The 17,181-nt window shown below is 39.9% G+C and overlaps 1 protein-coding gene across 1 annotated transcript in view; it reads right to left on the bottom strand.

Moving 5' to 3' along the window:
- Window positions 1-17,181, bottom strand: part of MAOB (monoamine oxidase B) — a 118,918-nt gene that overhangs the window by 21,456 nt on the left and 80,281 nt on the right. Inside the window, exons 4-6 of the mRNA XM_046674183.1 lie at window positions 6,624-6,728; window positions 5,834-5,925; window positions 399-540 (exon numbers count right to left, since the gene is read on the bottom strand). Coding sequence (XP_046530139.1) covers window positions 399-540; window positions 5,834-5,925; window positions 6,624-6,728 — 339 coding nt within the window. The remainder of the gene's footprint in view (window positions 1-398; window positions 541-5,833; window positions 5,926-6,623; window positions 6,729-17,181) is intronic.

Here is a 17,181-nt window from a genome sequence, read left to right as displayed (position 1 = left end):
TGAATAAATTTATTCTATGTACTGTGTATGTTTTAAATTGAAAATGCATTTCTGACTTTCCTTGTTGAGCTTTCCAAGAAGTGCTCAAGTTATGTTTGTCAGATGGTCTCCTACGATCTTACCAAATAATAATTGGATGTATATCCAAGTGGAATACTGCAAAAAGTACATAAAAAGAGACAAGCCTAATCTTAAAATTACATTGGCTGCTGAGTTCTCACACTGGGTACCTAACAAGAGACTGTCACTTACACGAGCCACCTTGAGCTGCCATGGTAAAGCTCTAAAAGCCACAAGCCTGCCTCCTGCTTCATCTGTTCATGCTTGAAAGATGATGCCAATCTTTCATTTAGGCAGTGGTGGCTTTCTGTTGAAATGGCCGGGGGATAGATGGGTACCTGCCCTCCATTGGTTGTCGAGATGATCCTGGTTGTGCCCCCACACTGCTTCACATACCACAGGAACCAGAGAGCGGAGACCTCATGGGTCTCTGCAGTGACACACAGATTCACAAAGAGAGTAGCAAGCTGCTTTGCAGATCTGCTCAGAAAGAAACAAGAGTAAAATTGGCAAATGCAGGAGAGCATCTTCTTCATTCTCTGGAAATTATTCAAGCAATAAATTTACTTGGCTAAGTTTAGTGCAATTTGGCAGGTCACAGAAAACTGTCAGTAGAATCCAATATTATAAAACATGACATCAGAGATTTGGGGAATATGAGGTTTATTGTCCCCATAACCAGAATACCTTACTCAGAATCAGCTTGTATTCCATATTCTGTGCTGTCATGATTTCTCCCCACACACCTGCTACTCTTCCAGTGATCTCCATCTCAGTAAAAGGCATCACCGTTCACCCAACTGCCAAGGCCAACACTCTAGAAATCAGCCTTAATTTCTCTCTTTCCATCACTCTCTCCCCATCCAACCCATCAGGAACTCCTGTTGTCTCTTACCACATCACTCCACCTTCATCACAACCAATTTAGCATCATCTCTTGCCTGGAGCATTGCAATTATTTCCTCCAGACCAGCCTCTCTGCCTCTACTCATCCTCACCTGGTATCTATTCACCACACCTCCCCTCCATGGTGCTCTTTCTCTAGTGTAAATCAAGTCACATCCTTCCCCTGCTTAAAACCTTCCAGTGGCATCCTATCAAAACCAGAATAAGATCCAGATCTTTTACCATGGCCTCCAAAGCCCTGAGTGATCTAGCCCATGCCTACCTTTTCTATCTCATCCTGTGCCCTCTCTACTTATTCTAATGTCTCCTCAGAAAGGTGAACTCTTAAACATCTATGAAAGTGTGCACCAGTTTCCACATTCCCAGCACCCTGACATTCTTGTCATTTTACCACAGTATAATATCTTTATAAGTCTTTTCACTTTCTTATATTATCTTGATTATCATTATTTTTTATTGCTGTCTCTATTGCACACTAGAATATCAACCAACGAGAACAGGGATCTTGACTTTCTTGTTCACTATAGTGTCCCCTTTTAATAAAATAGTGACTGGCACATAGTAAGCACTTAATAATTACTTGTTGGATGACTGACTGAATGAATGGTTGATGAGAAATATCAATTAAATATTATTTTTAAATTATCCACAGTCCACAAAGGATATGCTAGTTGCTGTACCACACAGTCATAGTTATCTATTCACTTATTTTACTACCAAATAGAAGACAAGCTCAAAGGATGGATGAGGGGGAAAGCAATTAATAGAACACAGATAGCTTAACTTTTGCTTGGGGTTGGCAAGCAAATCGTGAGAAGTTATTTCCTATCTGGAGGCACACCAGAAAGTGAATGATCTCATGCAATTCCAACGACTCAATTAAACCTAACACACCCTAAAATTCACCAGTAATAATGTGTACTCTGGGATATCTTTAACAAGGACAAATACCCCTTTTCACTTTGACATAAAGTTTGCATGTTATTAATCTTGTTATATCTGAGACAGAATTTGTCACCTGGTAGTTCTGACAATGGGTGGAATAAATAATACTCTCTTCCATTTATGGAAGTCTTCCACACTTCATGGTTTTTAAATCTATTGTCTTATTGGATTGTCATAAGAACTCTATAAAATAGTTATTGTTTTTCCCCAGCTCACAAGCCCAGAAACTGGATCTTAGAGAGGTTAGTAATATGTAGTATACCCCTCAGTAAATGGTACAACTTCAAACCAGATCATACCTGATTCTAACCTCATGCTTTTAATACCTCAAAATGCTTTATAATTAACTGACGATCTTGAAAGTGCAAATACTCACCAAAGGGCACCTCTCTACTCTTGTGTACCTTGACTCTGAAAGTTTGTAGAATCACATCTAACACACATTTCAGTTACTAACAATGTTTGCAGCCATAACAACCTGACAGCACTTTTGTGACAGTCCCCGTCATTTAGTCTGCAAATAGTGTAATATATATGTTGAAGTGATTTCGTTTTATAAGATTCCTCTTGATAACCGAAGGGATGGAAATTGCTGACTCGTGCTTTCTTCGCAGAGGCAGTTTGCAGTAGCTATCTAAAGCAAATATCCAGACAATGGTTTAAAATATTACTTCAAAGTGAAAACATCCTTTGCTATTTCCTGATGTCCTGTTTCTTTTGTTCCTTATTTTATAGGTGAATTAGGGCAGCATAAGGTAAAACGGAGTAATAAGTAACTAAAACTTAACATTGGCCCAGCTAGACAGCCAAAATGAAACATAAAAATATTGCTGCAATTCTAGTTATTATTGTTGCCAATTTGGTGGAGAAAAAATAATCCTGGTTTGAAATGGAGGGAGATCTAAAAGTAATTCTCTGTGGAGGGCCAGGCCATTTGTAATCCTTTATTTGATTTACTCTGGGAGCTTTAGTGAGAAAAGAAATGAGAAGAACAATATCTGAGGGATGGAAGGTCAAGGAAGCTAGTGCAATAATATTTTCGTGTTCTTTCCCCTGTTGATTTTTAAAAGATAAATGCTATTATATTTTTCTACATGAAAAATATATAAAAGCTCTATAAAAGTTGGAAAAATTCATAAAATAAAGAGGTAAGAGAATGAGCATCTTCCATATTTCTGTCCCCCAAAAGATAATCGCTAGTCTCATTTTAGTGCATTTTCTTCTAATTATAGGTTTTAAAAAGTGTATTTACATAGCTGTGACCACGTTGTAAATTTAATTTGTGCTTCTGAAAAGCACTTTATAAATGAGAAGAACTAAAAGAATGATCAGCATTAGTCTTTGAATGCATGATTGTGCTTAGTTTGAACAGGTTGGATATTCCGGGGTTTACTTCTTTTAAAGCTAGGAAATGATATCATGTATATCTTGCTTGGGAAAAGTTAGACCATTACCTTGTATTCATATATTCCTAGTATCTCAGAATGCTTTATTTTGTCAGCCAATAATCTAGAATATTCACTAAGGGGAGACTAAGCCAAGGACTATGATATAAAAAGTCAGATCTCTATGATCCCAAAGGAATATAATTAGTCCCATCTTCAAGGAGCTTCAAAGCTCTCTGGGGAGAAAAGACCTAACTGAATTTATTAAAAGCTTTTCATAACAGAAGTTATAAAACAAATCCAGATGATTAAATACTCACTGTATTTTGAAAATTTAATGTAACAAATTTAAAAGTAAACACTGAGATTTTATTACAGTCAAAATAAGTTACATTGCGAACTACATTCTCAAAAAAAGTGGTAAATAGCAATAGATAGGTGTTTAAAAGGATATAATAGGCATTGATTTCATGGTAATAACAGGATTTTACTATTCCATAATCGGTTGCTTTCAAAGGTTAAAGACATAGGAGAAACACAAAAATGTTTATCACAAAGCATTATGTAATAATTATGAAAAACTGGAAGCAACCCAAATGTCCAACAGGATGCTAACAGATAAATAAATTATGGTATTCACTTCCCATGGAACATTCTCCCACCATGAAATATGGTGTTTGATGAAGCATTTTTTTTAAAGATTTTATTTTTTTCCTTTTTCTCCCCAAAGCCCCCCAGTACATAGTTGTATATTCTTCGTTGTGGGTCCTTCTAGTTGTAGCATGTGGGACGCTGCCTCAGCGTGGTTTGATGAGCAGTGCCATGTCCGCGCCCAGGATTCGAACCAACGAAACACTGGGCCACCTGCAGTGGAGCGCGCGAACTTAACCACTCGGCCACGGGGCCAGCCCCTTGATGAAGCATTTTTAATGATATGTTTGCATTGTAATATTAAGTGTTAAAAAACATTTTGTTGGATGTCTATTTCTTTTGCAGTGCATATACAGTTTCCTTTTTAGAAATGAGATCACATATCACACTATGCATACTCTATGAGTATGCTCCTCGAACATGCTTTTCTATGTGTTTAATATTATGATATTTTTCAAGCCATTAAATATTCTTCTACAACATGATTTTAAAAGACTATAGAGTATTCCATTCTTCAGATGTCCCATAATTAATTTAATCAATCTTCTATTATTGGGCATTTCAATTTTTCTTTTAAAAATAATGCTTTTAAAAATAAGAATCTTCCTCCCTCTCTCCCTCTCTGTATGCCTTTCTCCCTCTCTTCTTTTCTTTCTCCTTCTTTAAGCTAAATTCTAAGTTGAATTTAAATATCAAGAAGTAAGTAAATTTTGGGGTTGGCACAGTGGCGTAGTGATTAAGTTCCCACGTTTTGCTTCAGCAGCCTGGGGTTTGCAGGTTCGGATCCCAGGCACAGACCTACACACTGCTTATCAAGCCATGCTGTGGTGGCGTCCCACATACAAAATAGAGGAAGATTGGCACAGACGTTAGCTCAGGGGTAATCTTCCTCAAGCAAAAAAAGGAAGATTGGCAACAGATGGTCACTCAGGGCCAATCTTCTTCACCAAAAAAAAGAAGTAAATTTTATGTCTTTTGATTATTTCCATATCTTAGATTCAGATATCCCTAAAAACTCATTTTTACTTTTAGTTGTCAGTGCTCCAGTTTCCCTCCCCAATACCTAGAGAATGAAAGAATGAAGACATCAACCCCAGAGCCAAACGTATTTCCAACTAATGCTGTTTTGCATGAGAGGACAGTTTCCTTGAACTTGGCTTCCCTTTCTCTTACTTTATTTACCACAAATTCACCATGTGCTTGGACTAGAACCTTTGCAATCCTTTCCTTTTTCCCTGCTGTCCAAGAGCAGTGTGGCCTCTCCATGTTGTCTGTCTATATAGCCTCCACAATTTATACATAGTTCCCAGCTCTGTCAGCCAGAATTTAATGCTTGATTCATGAGTACTTGCTTTCAATGCTACATGTTTTTTTCATTAAAGAGGAGCAGTCAGTCCAGTCATACATGTTTCCTCTACAGTTGTGAATTATCCAGACAACTTCTCTAGAAGTTCCTCTTCAAATTCTTGAAGAGTTGTACCCATCCCATAAGATGTCTCAAATGCATTTGCTAACTCACCATCTCTACACTTGACCACCAGTAAGAGTACAAAAGTATTCCTATATCGACAACCCTATAAACGAGATCTCTAGGCTGGTGGTCTTTAAGCTACTCTAAGTAAAGGAGGCAGCACATTCTGGTCTGTTTTGAGGACTTTTTGGGGTAATACCACCTCTGTGATGCAAAACTATTCCAAAGAAGTGGGTTTGATGCACAGACATTTTTAAAGTAGGACCCAGTTCCAATAGTTTTCAACATTCCACCTGGCCAAATGGCATGGTTTTAGACACAAAGCAGCTACTAGCCCCATACCTATTGAATGGCATTGCCAAGCAAACCTGAAAGACGATCACAATAAATGTCTGTGCCTAATGGTGAGTCTTACTCAGTCCAGCAGATCTTGTCCAGCAGCTCCTTCATCGTCATGTAGTCCCACTCCTCTGCAAGGGGTGCTTTCCATGGGGCATCACTGGGAATCTACATTCAGATGAGGATTCAGAGGGGAAAAACAAATCTAATTTTCCATTTTAAATAACTATTTCGACAGTGTTAGACACTGTAACTTAAAGAAGGAAAATGCAAGTTTTCCAAATTCCCCCAATAGTGACTTTTACTCCACAGCCAATGTTGTCTGTGTAGCTTTCCTATTATAGATCTATAACACTCAATCCACATTTATGATGACACTTCCTGCACAATAAATGGAGGCTATGTTGTATTTGGGCTGTTTCCAAATATTGATTATTAAGTTTCTAATTGAGAGAACATTCAGACATCTGCACCAAATCACATCTAAATTGGAGTTTCAGGTCAAGCTCTCTGCGTGTTTACTCGTGGGCTGCAGGTTTAAGCATGGCAGCGACTCAAACACCCAGAACTCTTATTTTGCTATGTCCTGAGGATTTTCTAAATTAGAAACATCATCCCAGGAAGGCCGAGTGATGTATGATCTTCTCCCCTTCATCAGTGGTATACAAATAGCAGTCTGGTGAACATCTCATTCTTTTAAAGGTTAGAAACAAGTTTCTTCATTCATTTCACAAATCTTTACTGAGAGTTACTATGTGTTAGACAATGTACTAGCCATTGGTGATAAGTTGCCCCCTCTTTCTTTGAAGGACTAAACTTATTATGAAAAACACAAATGTAGTGAAAGAAGCTTTAGGAAGCTTTACCTCTCGTCCCATGTCATCCATTGTCCTCCAAAGGTTGTTATGGTCTAGGTAGGCAATTGGATTCCACGCAGGTGGGAATGGGCCCCTGAAGGGGTATGATTTGGCCTGTGAGACACAAAATATTTTTAAAAGGAAACATTTACGATGTAAAAGTAGTCAAATCTGCCAAGTAGGTAAATGTCTTCAAGCAAAATCACGTCAGTTATCAATACGTGATATATACTCAAGTATTTTAGTTCCTTGTGTCCTCAGAACCCTACTTAACTTTTTAGTATAGAGATTTCCAACATCAGTCTCTGTTACTTAAATAAGTTGGCTGCCACAACAAACACAATAAAAAGGTTTCTGTCTGAAATTGGGGCCCTTACCATGTAAAATTTAAACACCAGTACAGAAGTGGGGTTACCTAAAGTAATCTCATTTGTCAAGGTGCTTGCAAATATCTCAGAGTCAGGAGACCCTGTGTGCCTGGAGGGTCAGAAAATTACGACTATAAATATTATACAAGTTAGAAGGGGATGAAACACCAATTGTAAGAATGCAACCATCTGTAGAAAAAGCCACAAAATTGGGCCCAGAAAGCTCGCCCAAGAAATCCGATGTGCTAGGTCAACACAGGAGTTCCCAGAGATCAATAAGGTCAAAGCAGAAAGAAGAGACAACTTCATACCTCTCCTCAGGACATGTTTATACTACCTGGTTCTCCTGGTAGGGCAGGGACACCTTGACACAGAGATAAAGGGAACACATCTCTCCAAGGATTAATAATAAGCAGCCTCTAAGTCATCTCTGGGAGGCTTGACTAGTTGACGGCAGTTAAGGGACATGCACAAAAACCACTTTGGGTGTCTCTCTCACTCTCACTCTCTCTATATATACATATACGTACATGGAGCGGTGGTCGGGGAGGGAGATTTATTTTAAGGAATTGGGTCACACAATCATGGAGGCTTGGCGAGTCCAAAATCTGCAGGGTAGACTGGCAGGCTGAAGAGCCAGAGAAAAGTTGCAGTGCAAGTTCAAAGGAGGTGGTCTGCTGACAGAATTCCCTCTTCCTTGGGAGACCTCAGTCTTTTTCTATTAAAGCCTTCAGCTGATTGGATGAGGTCCACCCACACTATGTAGGTAACCTGTTTTACTCAAACTCTATTGATTTAAGTGTTAATCTCATCTAAAAAATACCTTCACAGAAACATCTAGAATAGCCTTCCACCAAATATCTGGGTATTGTAGCCTAGCCAAGTTGACACATAAAATTAACCATCACACTTCTTAGTTAACTTTATTAAGGTGTAATTTACATATAATGTAACCATTCTTAAATGTATGATTTAGGGAATTTTGGCACATGTATGCACCCATGTAACCACCAGCACAACCAAGATATAAAACATTCCCATCACCCTAGAAAATTCTCTCTTGCCCCTTTCTCAGTCAATCCCTGCCCCTACTTTCTTTTTTTCTTTCCTTTTTTTTGGTGGTTATACACAATGAAATAGTAACTTTAATTTGTGCTCACACAAGTGTTACTTCCAGGTTGTTTTTACATCTCTTATTTTTTTTTCAGTTTTATGGAGATATAATTGACCCAGAGCATTGTATAAGTTTAAGGTATATAGCATAATGACTTGACTGATATATATTGTAAAATGATTACCACAATAAATTTAGTTAACATCCATGATCTCATACGATACAAAAAAGAGTTTTAATGGTTTTTTCCATGTGATGAGAACCTTTAGATTTACTCTCTTAGCAACTTTCAAATATACCATACAGCAGTGTTATCTATAATGATCATGTTGTACATTACATCCCCAGTACTTCTTATCTTATAACTGGAAGTTTGTACATTTTGGAGTTTGCTTTGTTTGTTTTTAGGTTCCACATATAAGTGAGATCATACGGTATTTGTCTTTCTCTGATTTATTTCACTTAGAATGATGCCCTGAAGGTCCATCCATGTTGTCGCAAATGGCAGAATTTCCTTTCTCATGGCTGAATAATATCCCATTGTATATATATACCACATCTTCTTTATCCATTCATCCATTGATAGACACTTAGGTTGTTTCCATGTCTTGGTTATTGTAAATAATGCTGCAATGAACATGAGGGTGCAGATATCTTTTCAAATTAGTGTTTTCATTTCTTTTGGATGTATACCCAGAGGTGGGATCATATCGTAGTTCTATTTTTAATTTTTTGAGGAACCTCCATACTATTTTCTACGATGGCTACACCAATTTACATTCCCCCAACAGTGCAGAAGTGTTCCCTTTTTTCCTCATCCTTGTTAACACTTGTGATTTCTTGTCTTTCTGATCATAGCCATTCTAACAGGTGTGAGGTGACATCTCATTGTGGTTTTGATTTGCAATTCCCTGATGATTAGTGATGTTGAGTACCTTTTCATGTGCCTGTTGGCCCTGCCCCCTTTCTAGCCCCAGACAACCACTGATCAGTTTTCTGTCACTATAGATTGGTTTTGCCTGTTCTAGAATTTTTTTAAAAAATGGAATCATACAGTATGTACACTTTTATCTGGCTTATTTTTCTCAGCATGATGTTCTTGAGGTTCGTCCCTGTTAGAGTTCGTTCCTTTTTATTGCTGAGTAGTAGTCCATCATATGGATGTACCATGGTTTTGTTTTTTTTTAAGATTTTATTTTTTTCCTTTTTCTCCCCAAAGTCCCCCCAGTACATAGTTGTGTATTCTTCGTTGTGGGTCCTTCTAGTTGTGGCACATGGGACGCCGCCTCAGCGTGGTTTGATGAGCAGTGCCATGTCCGCGCCCAGGATTCGAACCAACGAAACACTGGGCCGCCTGCAGCGGACCACGCGGACTTAACCACTCGGCCACGGGGCCAGCCCCTGTACCATGGTTTTTTTATCCATTCCCCTGTTGATGACTATTTCCATTTTCGATCTACTGTGAATAAAGCTGCTATGAATGCTCCTGGGCAAGTCTTTTTGTGTACATATATTTTCCTTTCTCTTGGGTAAATGACTAGGAGTGGAATAGCAGAGCTGTATGGTGGGTGTATGTTTAACTTTTTAAGTTAAACATTTTCCCAAAGAGGTTGTACCACTTCACATTATCACCAGCAACGTATGAGAGTCCTACTTGTTCCATGTCCTGACCAGTGCTTGTGGACTTTTATGCTTTAAATACAGTTTTGATTTTAGAATAATAGATTGACAGATAAGTTTGCAGAGATAGTACAGAAAATGTCCATATACCTCTCAACTAATTTTCCCTAATGTCAGCATCATACATTATCGTGGTACATTTATCAAAACCAGGAGACTGGTACATCACTATCTACAAAACTTCGGGCATTATGTTGACTAATGTACTTTTTCTGTTCCAGGATCCCATGCAGGATACCACATTACATCTAGTCATCAAGTCTCCCTGGTCTCCTCTGATCTGTGACAGTTGCTCAGTCTTTCCTCGTTTTTCATGACCTTGACAGTTTTGAACAATATTGGTCAGGTATTTTGTAGAATGTCCCTCAATTTGGATCTGTCTGGATTTTTTTTTTTCAGATGGGGGTTGTGAGTTTTGGGGAAGAATACAACAGAGGTGAAGTGCCGTTTTCATCACATCACCTCAGAGGGCATGTGATAGCCACATAACTTATCGTTGGTGATGTTAACCTTGATCCCTTGGTTAAGGTGGTATCTGCCAGCTTTCTACACTGGAAGGTTACTATTTTTCTCTTTCCACGCTCTGTTCTTTGGAAGAGAGCCACTAAATTCAGTCCACCTTCAAGAGTAGATGGGAGGAATTAAACTCTACTTCCTGGAAGGAGAGTATCTACATAAAACTTTTAACTTCTTCTTTAAGGAAGATTTGCCTTTTCTCCCCCTGTTACTTATTCAGTTGTTTATCTATATCAGTATAGAGTCATATATATTTACTTTATACTTTGTGTCATAATCCAATACTAATTATTTATTTTGCTGCTTAAATTGTTCCACCTGTGGCCATTGGGAGCTCCTTCAGGTTGGCTTCTGTGTCCTTTGGGCATGCTCCCGTCCTTTTGTTTCTTGAGCGCTTCCTTCATTTCTGGCACTAGAAACCAGGCTCATCTTCTATTGTCACTGCCCCAGCCACAGGATCTGCCATTTCTCCAAGGAGTCTTCACTCCTTTTATCAAAAGAATGGTATTTAGAAGCAACTTCCGGCTGCTAGGAGTATTCTAGCTTTTTAAAAAAAAAAAAAAACGCCTTTATTGAGATGTAATTTACATGCCACAAGATACAATTTGCATGCTGATTTTTAAAACCCCTACTTATGCCTCTATCAGAGTTCAGCACATAGTACTCAGTAGAAACCTGTGGATTAATCCATGGGATTATTCTCCACAAAAGACATGTGTATCCTGATTCCATCTCTGCCTCTCCCAAGCTGACTAACACAGAGAAAGTGAGTTTCTTAATCTCCCTGGGCCTTTGTAACTCAATATCTCTTGGCCTCATCATCTTCCTCCAGGAAGTATGCCCAGATTACCATAAACAGCTTGGTTGGGTGGCCTTCTCAGTGTTCTAAAGCTCTCCATTCAACTTCCACCTGCCACTAACTCCACTGCACCAGTTCCATGCATTTACCATTCTGTGTTACCTCTTGGGCTCTAAGATGCAAGAGCATGGGCTCTAGAGCCTGCCTATCTGGGTCAAGTCATGGCTCTGCCTCTCACTAGCTGTGTTAAGTTGCTTAACTCCTCTGTGCCTTAGTTTACTCATGTGTAAGATGGAATGACAATACCTACCAAATAGATGCACTGGGAAGATGAAGTGAGTTGATCTATGTAAGTCAATTTGAACAGTGGCTGCCATGTTGTAAGTTCTCAGTAAATGTTGTTGTTATTGTTACTTCAGCTGCTACTGTTGTAATTATAATCTTTGCACGCCTAGGACCTGTTGGCATAGATTGCTGGCACATAGAAAGTTCACAATAATTGTTTGCTATCATCTCAGTTGTTTGACCTTGAACTTGTTATTTATTTGACACACAGTGTCCTGATTTCTAAAATGATCGTTTGTACTTAGGTTTTATCTTAGTCCATTTGGGCTGCTATTACAAAATACCGTACACTAGGTGGCTTATAAACAACAGACATTTATTTCGCACAGTTCTGGAAGCCGGGAAGTCCAAGATCAAGGGGCCAACAGATTTGGTGTCTGATGAGTGTCTGCTTCCTGGTTCACAGATGGTCATCTTCTTGCTGTGTCCTCACACGGAAGAAGAGACAGGAAGCTCTCTGGAGTCTCCTTTATAAGGGCACTGATCTCATTCATGAGGGCTCTGCTGTCATGACATAATCACCTCCCCAAAGCCCCACCTCGTAATACCATCACACTGAGGGTTAGGATTTCAACACATGAATTTTGGGGAGACATAAACATTCAGTCTATGGTAGGTTTCCTATGCTATTATTAACTTCCTTGTTTTTAAGTCTCTCATTGAGCCCAGACCGACTCCTGCCTCTGCAGATCCCCACCAGCAGAGCAGTGCCAACCCCTGCTCCCCTTCCCATCACACACCCAGATGCACTTATACAAAGAGGATGAATGATGGAACTATAATAGTGAAGAACCAAGTCAGGCTACCTACCAACGGCAGAGTGTATCCAAGACTGGCATATGTAGACATGTCCCTGGACTCCTCAATGTGGCATTGTGCCCACAGGGAAAGGGGATCAGAAAGAGATAAAACTACAATCAGGTTGAATAGCCACCCCTTAAATGGGAAGAACAGCACATTTTCCTTTGAAAAAACCCTTAAGACTGAGATGGAAGAGAAGAAATTAGTTAAAAACTCAACAAACAATTTAGTTATTCAGGGTTTGTTTTCACAAACACTTTGGCTCTTCCAGAAATCACCAGCAGATAACTTGAAGAAGAGTATGGAGCCCAGCAGATTTGGTTAATTGGTCTCTGCCCTATCACTGCCAGGGTCTGCACCAATAGCCGCGGCAGCTCCTGGCAACATAAAGACAATTGCCTCAGAAACTGAGAACTCCCGTCTGACTCATGCAGTTTGGCCTGGGAAAAGGTGAAGAACAGCTTTTGAGTGAAGACAGTGTTCCCTGGCAAACCATGACCTGCATAGGGAGCCCCACCCAACAACAGTAATCTCTACCTCCTTCCATGTTAACCTTCCCCTCACGGACACATTTTGAGACGGGCACCTCTCCACCACCCCTCCCTTGTTTCCCAAAGATAAGGTCTTTGCGGTCTTTGCTCAGTATGTGTCATATGGAAAGGATGTGATGGGTGTGGAGGGGGGTCCTCCTTCCAAGACTCTGTTTGACAGATCGCAGCTCAGTAGCCCAGTTGAAATGTCACCCCAGCTGAAGGATAGGGATTCTCATTCAACGGGGTCCCAAACACAGTGGGGACCGTACAAGCAGCAATCATCTCAGTAATGCAATAGTGTCAGAGAGCAGCTGCTAAAGCCCTCCTGATTCAGGAATGCTCTTCGAAAGGAGGTGTCTCCAAAACCAAAACCAGAGCGAGAAGTGACCACCAAAAAGAGCTTTGTGTGAGTAAACGGAAACCAAACACTATGTAAAGGGCACCATGATGATGAAGAGGAAAACACTTTACCCTTTTATGTACTCGTTTACTAATAGCCCTCAGTGTGTTACCTCCATGTAGGTAACAGCTTAGCTAAATTTACAAAAGCCATTATTCTTCTACAAGATTAGGGAAAGATTCTGATAAACCCAGGAACGAGCTATTATTAGACCCATAAAAATCTCAAATCTTCAAGCTTCAGGGAATAAGTAGGGGAGGGAGGAAATGTCTAAATTTATTTTGTATGACCAAAGGCACTGCAAGAGTTTTCTGCCTCAGATTTGGCCACTGCAGTGACTGTTTCACTTGAGAACATCGTCCAGGTAGGCTGTCTTTCTGAAGAGATCATGAGAAGACATCGGAGTAAGCCCCCAGCTAAAGGAGCTCTCGAGTTACAAAGTCTAATTACAGACAGCATTTTTGATTTATCCTCACAACACAGCTCTGTGAGGTAGACCCAGCAAGTTATTTCTTCCTTTTATAGGTAAAGAAAAGAAAGTTCAGATAAGTTTAAACGAGTAGTTTGGGATCTCACAGCCCATGAGTGGAAACTACCGGAAATTCAATTTTATTTACAGAAGCTGTGAAGGTCACAAGTGTGTGTGTGTGTGAGAGGGAGACAGAGAGAAGAGGAGGATGAGGAATATCTTGAAAATCATCTAGAACCATCCATTAGTCAATAAATATATACTGGTGACTAATATCAAAATTCCTGTGATACAAATTAAGTAAGCATCTGTAGCAAGTGCCATGAAGAAGGGACACCACTGTAGGGATTCTGGGATCTGAGAGCAAGGTATATTATCCTATGGGCTCTCTGGAAGAAACAGTGGAGGGAACCTACAGGCAAACAGATGGTACAGAGGAGTCCAAAGCAGCCCCAAGCTCTTTAGGGGTCATTTCGGGGAGGGTGAGCAAGTGTGGAGAGGTAAGACAGGGCTGAAAGGCATACCTCCCCACTAGTGGGGAGAAGGCGAAGCTCCTGTGATGTAAATGTTTTATATATAGATGATGTGTGACACATCACACGTATACACATATATATATGTGTGTGTATGTTTTATCCACATACAAATTTTAGATGACAAAGAAAACTATAAAGAAACAGTAAGCATTCAAAGTCCCACCAAGCTGAAATCTATCATGGCTATCAACATTTCAGCATGTTTCTTTCATCTTTTCATTATTTTATACATTTTACAGTTGAGGTCCTGTTGTACATACAACTCTTGTCCTGCTAGTTTTCAGTCAATGTTGTATCCTAAACATTTCCCACGTCATTCATTGACTTGTTAAGCATACTTTTCTTGCTTATTACATAATATTTCATAATATGCAGAGACAAGCAGTTCTCAAACTGTGGTCCAAGGACCCCTCAGGGTCCCTAGAACACATTCAGGGAGTCTGTTGAGGGTCTCCCTTTTCCAACCACACACGAGGAAAGATTTCCTTCACATACTTCAACCAAGACAACAGATTGCAAAGGATTGAATGCCAATGCAGACATGAGAATCCAGCTGTCTTCTATCAAGCTAGATGTGAGAGAGAGGTGCAAAAGTGTAAATCAATGCCCCTCATTCTTTTTTTTTTTTTGGTTTTAGAAACTATTTTTTTCATAAAAATGTTAACTTGTGATAGAGTTATTATTGTTATTTTAGGTGAATTAATAGATATTGTAAAAATTCTCAGTTTCCATTCCTAATATGGTAAATATAGATAGAGTCACTTGAGCAAAAGCTGCTTGAGGTTCTCAATAATTTTTAAGAACGTAAAAGTTTGAGAAGGGCTGGAATAGAACCACAGGAGAAGGGATACAGGTTGGCTTTTAAGAAGCCAATAGGACTGATTCAAACAGGTTCTGAAACTTGATAGTTGTGTGACTACAGGCAAGTTGCTCAACATTTGTGTTCCCTTGTCTTTAGATATGGAATAATAGTACCCATCTCACAGGGGTGTTGAAGGAATTAACTAAGATTATACATAGCAAAAAGGATGTACTCACGAAATGGATGTTGCTGACAGTTGTGTAATTTTGATGAATGCCCTGTCATTTATACAACCACTTCTTACCCGTAAATCTATGTTCTCATTTTTGATTAATCTTCTTTGGATAAATTCCCAGAGTCAGAATTCCTGGCATGAAGATTTATGTTTGACATTTTAAAGCAGACTTGCTGAAAACTGGCAACCAACTTGATCATCACGTGGCCTTATTTTGTAGCCTGTGAGCTTCGGTGGGCTCAGTAAAAACATCTGAAATCTGCCTTCTGGATTCCTCACCTAAAGAGTGGGTGAGCGGCTCTCAGAAACAGGCTGGCTTGGCGACAACACATCACTAACGTCAACTTCAATGCTCCAGATGTCCTGCTCTTCTCCTGACCCTTGTTCTCTAGAGGCAAAGATCCCACACTCCGATTTCTGTCCCATCTAGGAAGCCCCTTTGCCACCTTATTCCCATTGCTGACCCCAGACTCTGCCAGTAGGAACAGGTCGCCTGGTCCTTCTTAGATCCAGCTCCTCAGGAGTGACCTTTTCCTCCCAGAGTGTCTCCTCTGCTATTCATGGGAATCTTGCCTTCCTCACCATGGGGAGCTGGAGTGCGCCACCCAGCTCTCTAGAGCACAATCATTTTTACAGCTATCGGCAAGGACCATGCTTGGGCCATAAACAAATCTGGAGGACCAAGCTGTTCTTTTGATCAACATTTCCAGTTTGGAAGGAAAGAACTTTAATCTTCCCCGTGGGAAAGAAGGGAAGGAAGTCCTGCAAGCTCTACTTAGGCAGATGGCTTTCTTTCCCTGTTGATGTGTTCACATTTCTAAGCACCCGGAGCTGGCTTCAACACTGTCTTCTGATTGCATCATCACATGGGTGAAACTGGAGGGAGGGGCAGACCATGGCAATGTTTCTGGAACCAGCCAACAGCACACTAGTACATGAAAGGCCTGGAACTGTCCATGTAGGGAGACATGGGGCAGATGGGGGTGGTAGTGGCTGAGAAATTAGGCAAAGCCCAGCAGGAATAATAATAACAAACAATAGCAACAGCTACCACCGAGTGTTTACTGTGTTCAGGCCTTGTTCTGTGCACTTTACATGTATTGATACATTAATCTTCACAATGACCCTATGGGATAGGCACAATATTGTCCTTTCAGATGGAGAAACTGAGGCATAAAGAGATGAAGTAATTATCATGTGCTCCAAGCCTCACAACTAATAAGTAGCAGCAGGATTTAAATTCAGACATCCAAAGGCTAATGCTCTTGATCATGAAGATTCCCAGCCTCTTAGTTATAATTAAAATTATTGAACACAATTTGTCAGACACTGGGCTAACAGTTTTAATTAAATTATTTAATTTAATTCTCACAACAGCCCAGGGAGTAAACTGCTAATTGTATGCCTCATTTTACAGATGAGTTCTGAAGCACAAAGAGGTTGTATAAGTTGTTCAAGGTGACACAGCTTGAATGCAGTGGGAACAGAATTTAATCTCAAGTTTGTGTACTCAGAGCTCAAGCTCTTCCTTAGGTCTCTGCTCTATGAGCCAATGCTCAGTTGGTTTAAAGAAGGTCTCTGGAAGGCATTGAGATCCAGTAACCACTTGAGATTCTTACAAACCAGGTAGAAGCTAATGACAGGTTCAGTGACCAGCCAGATGTTTTCTGTGGCTGTCCTTGCTGTTCCCAGGCAAGGACCGGTCCAGCCTATCCTCAAATGGCTGCCATGAAAGTTCATTCACTCATTCCTTCAACAAATATTTCTTGAGCTGCCACGTAAGTTCATTCACTCATCCATCTGACAAATATTTCCTCCTATGTGCTTGTCACTGCTCCGGACTCTGGGGGCACAGTAGTGAGCAACAACAGACAAAAGTCTCTGCTCTCTGGGGACTTACATTCTAATAGGTTTAAACAAAAGAAACTAACAAAACAGATACTACACAAAATCAATAGGAAATCATGAA

This window comes from Equus quagga, chromosome 10, assembly GCF_021613505.1.
Source record: "Equus quagga isolate Etosha38 chromosome 10, UCLA_HA_Equagga_1.0, whole genome shotgun sequence".
In the NCBI taxonomy this organism is placed as follows: Eukaryota; Metazoa; Chordata; class Mammalia; order Perissodactyla; family Equidae; genus Equus; species Equus quagga.
This window is presented reverse-complemented; position numbering and strand designations above follow the sequence as displayed.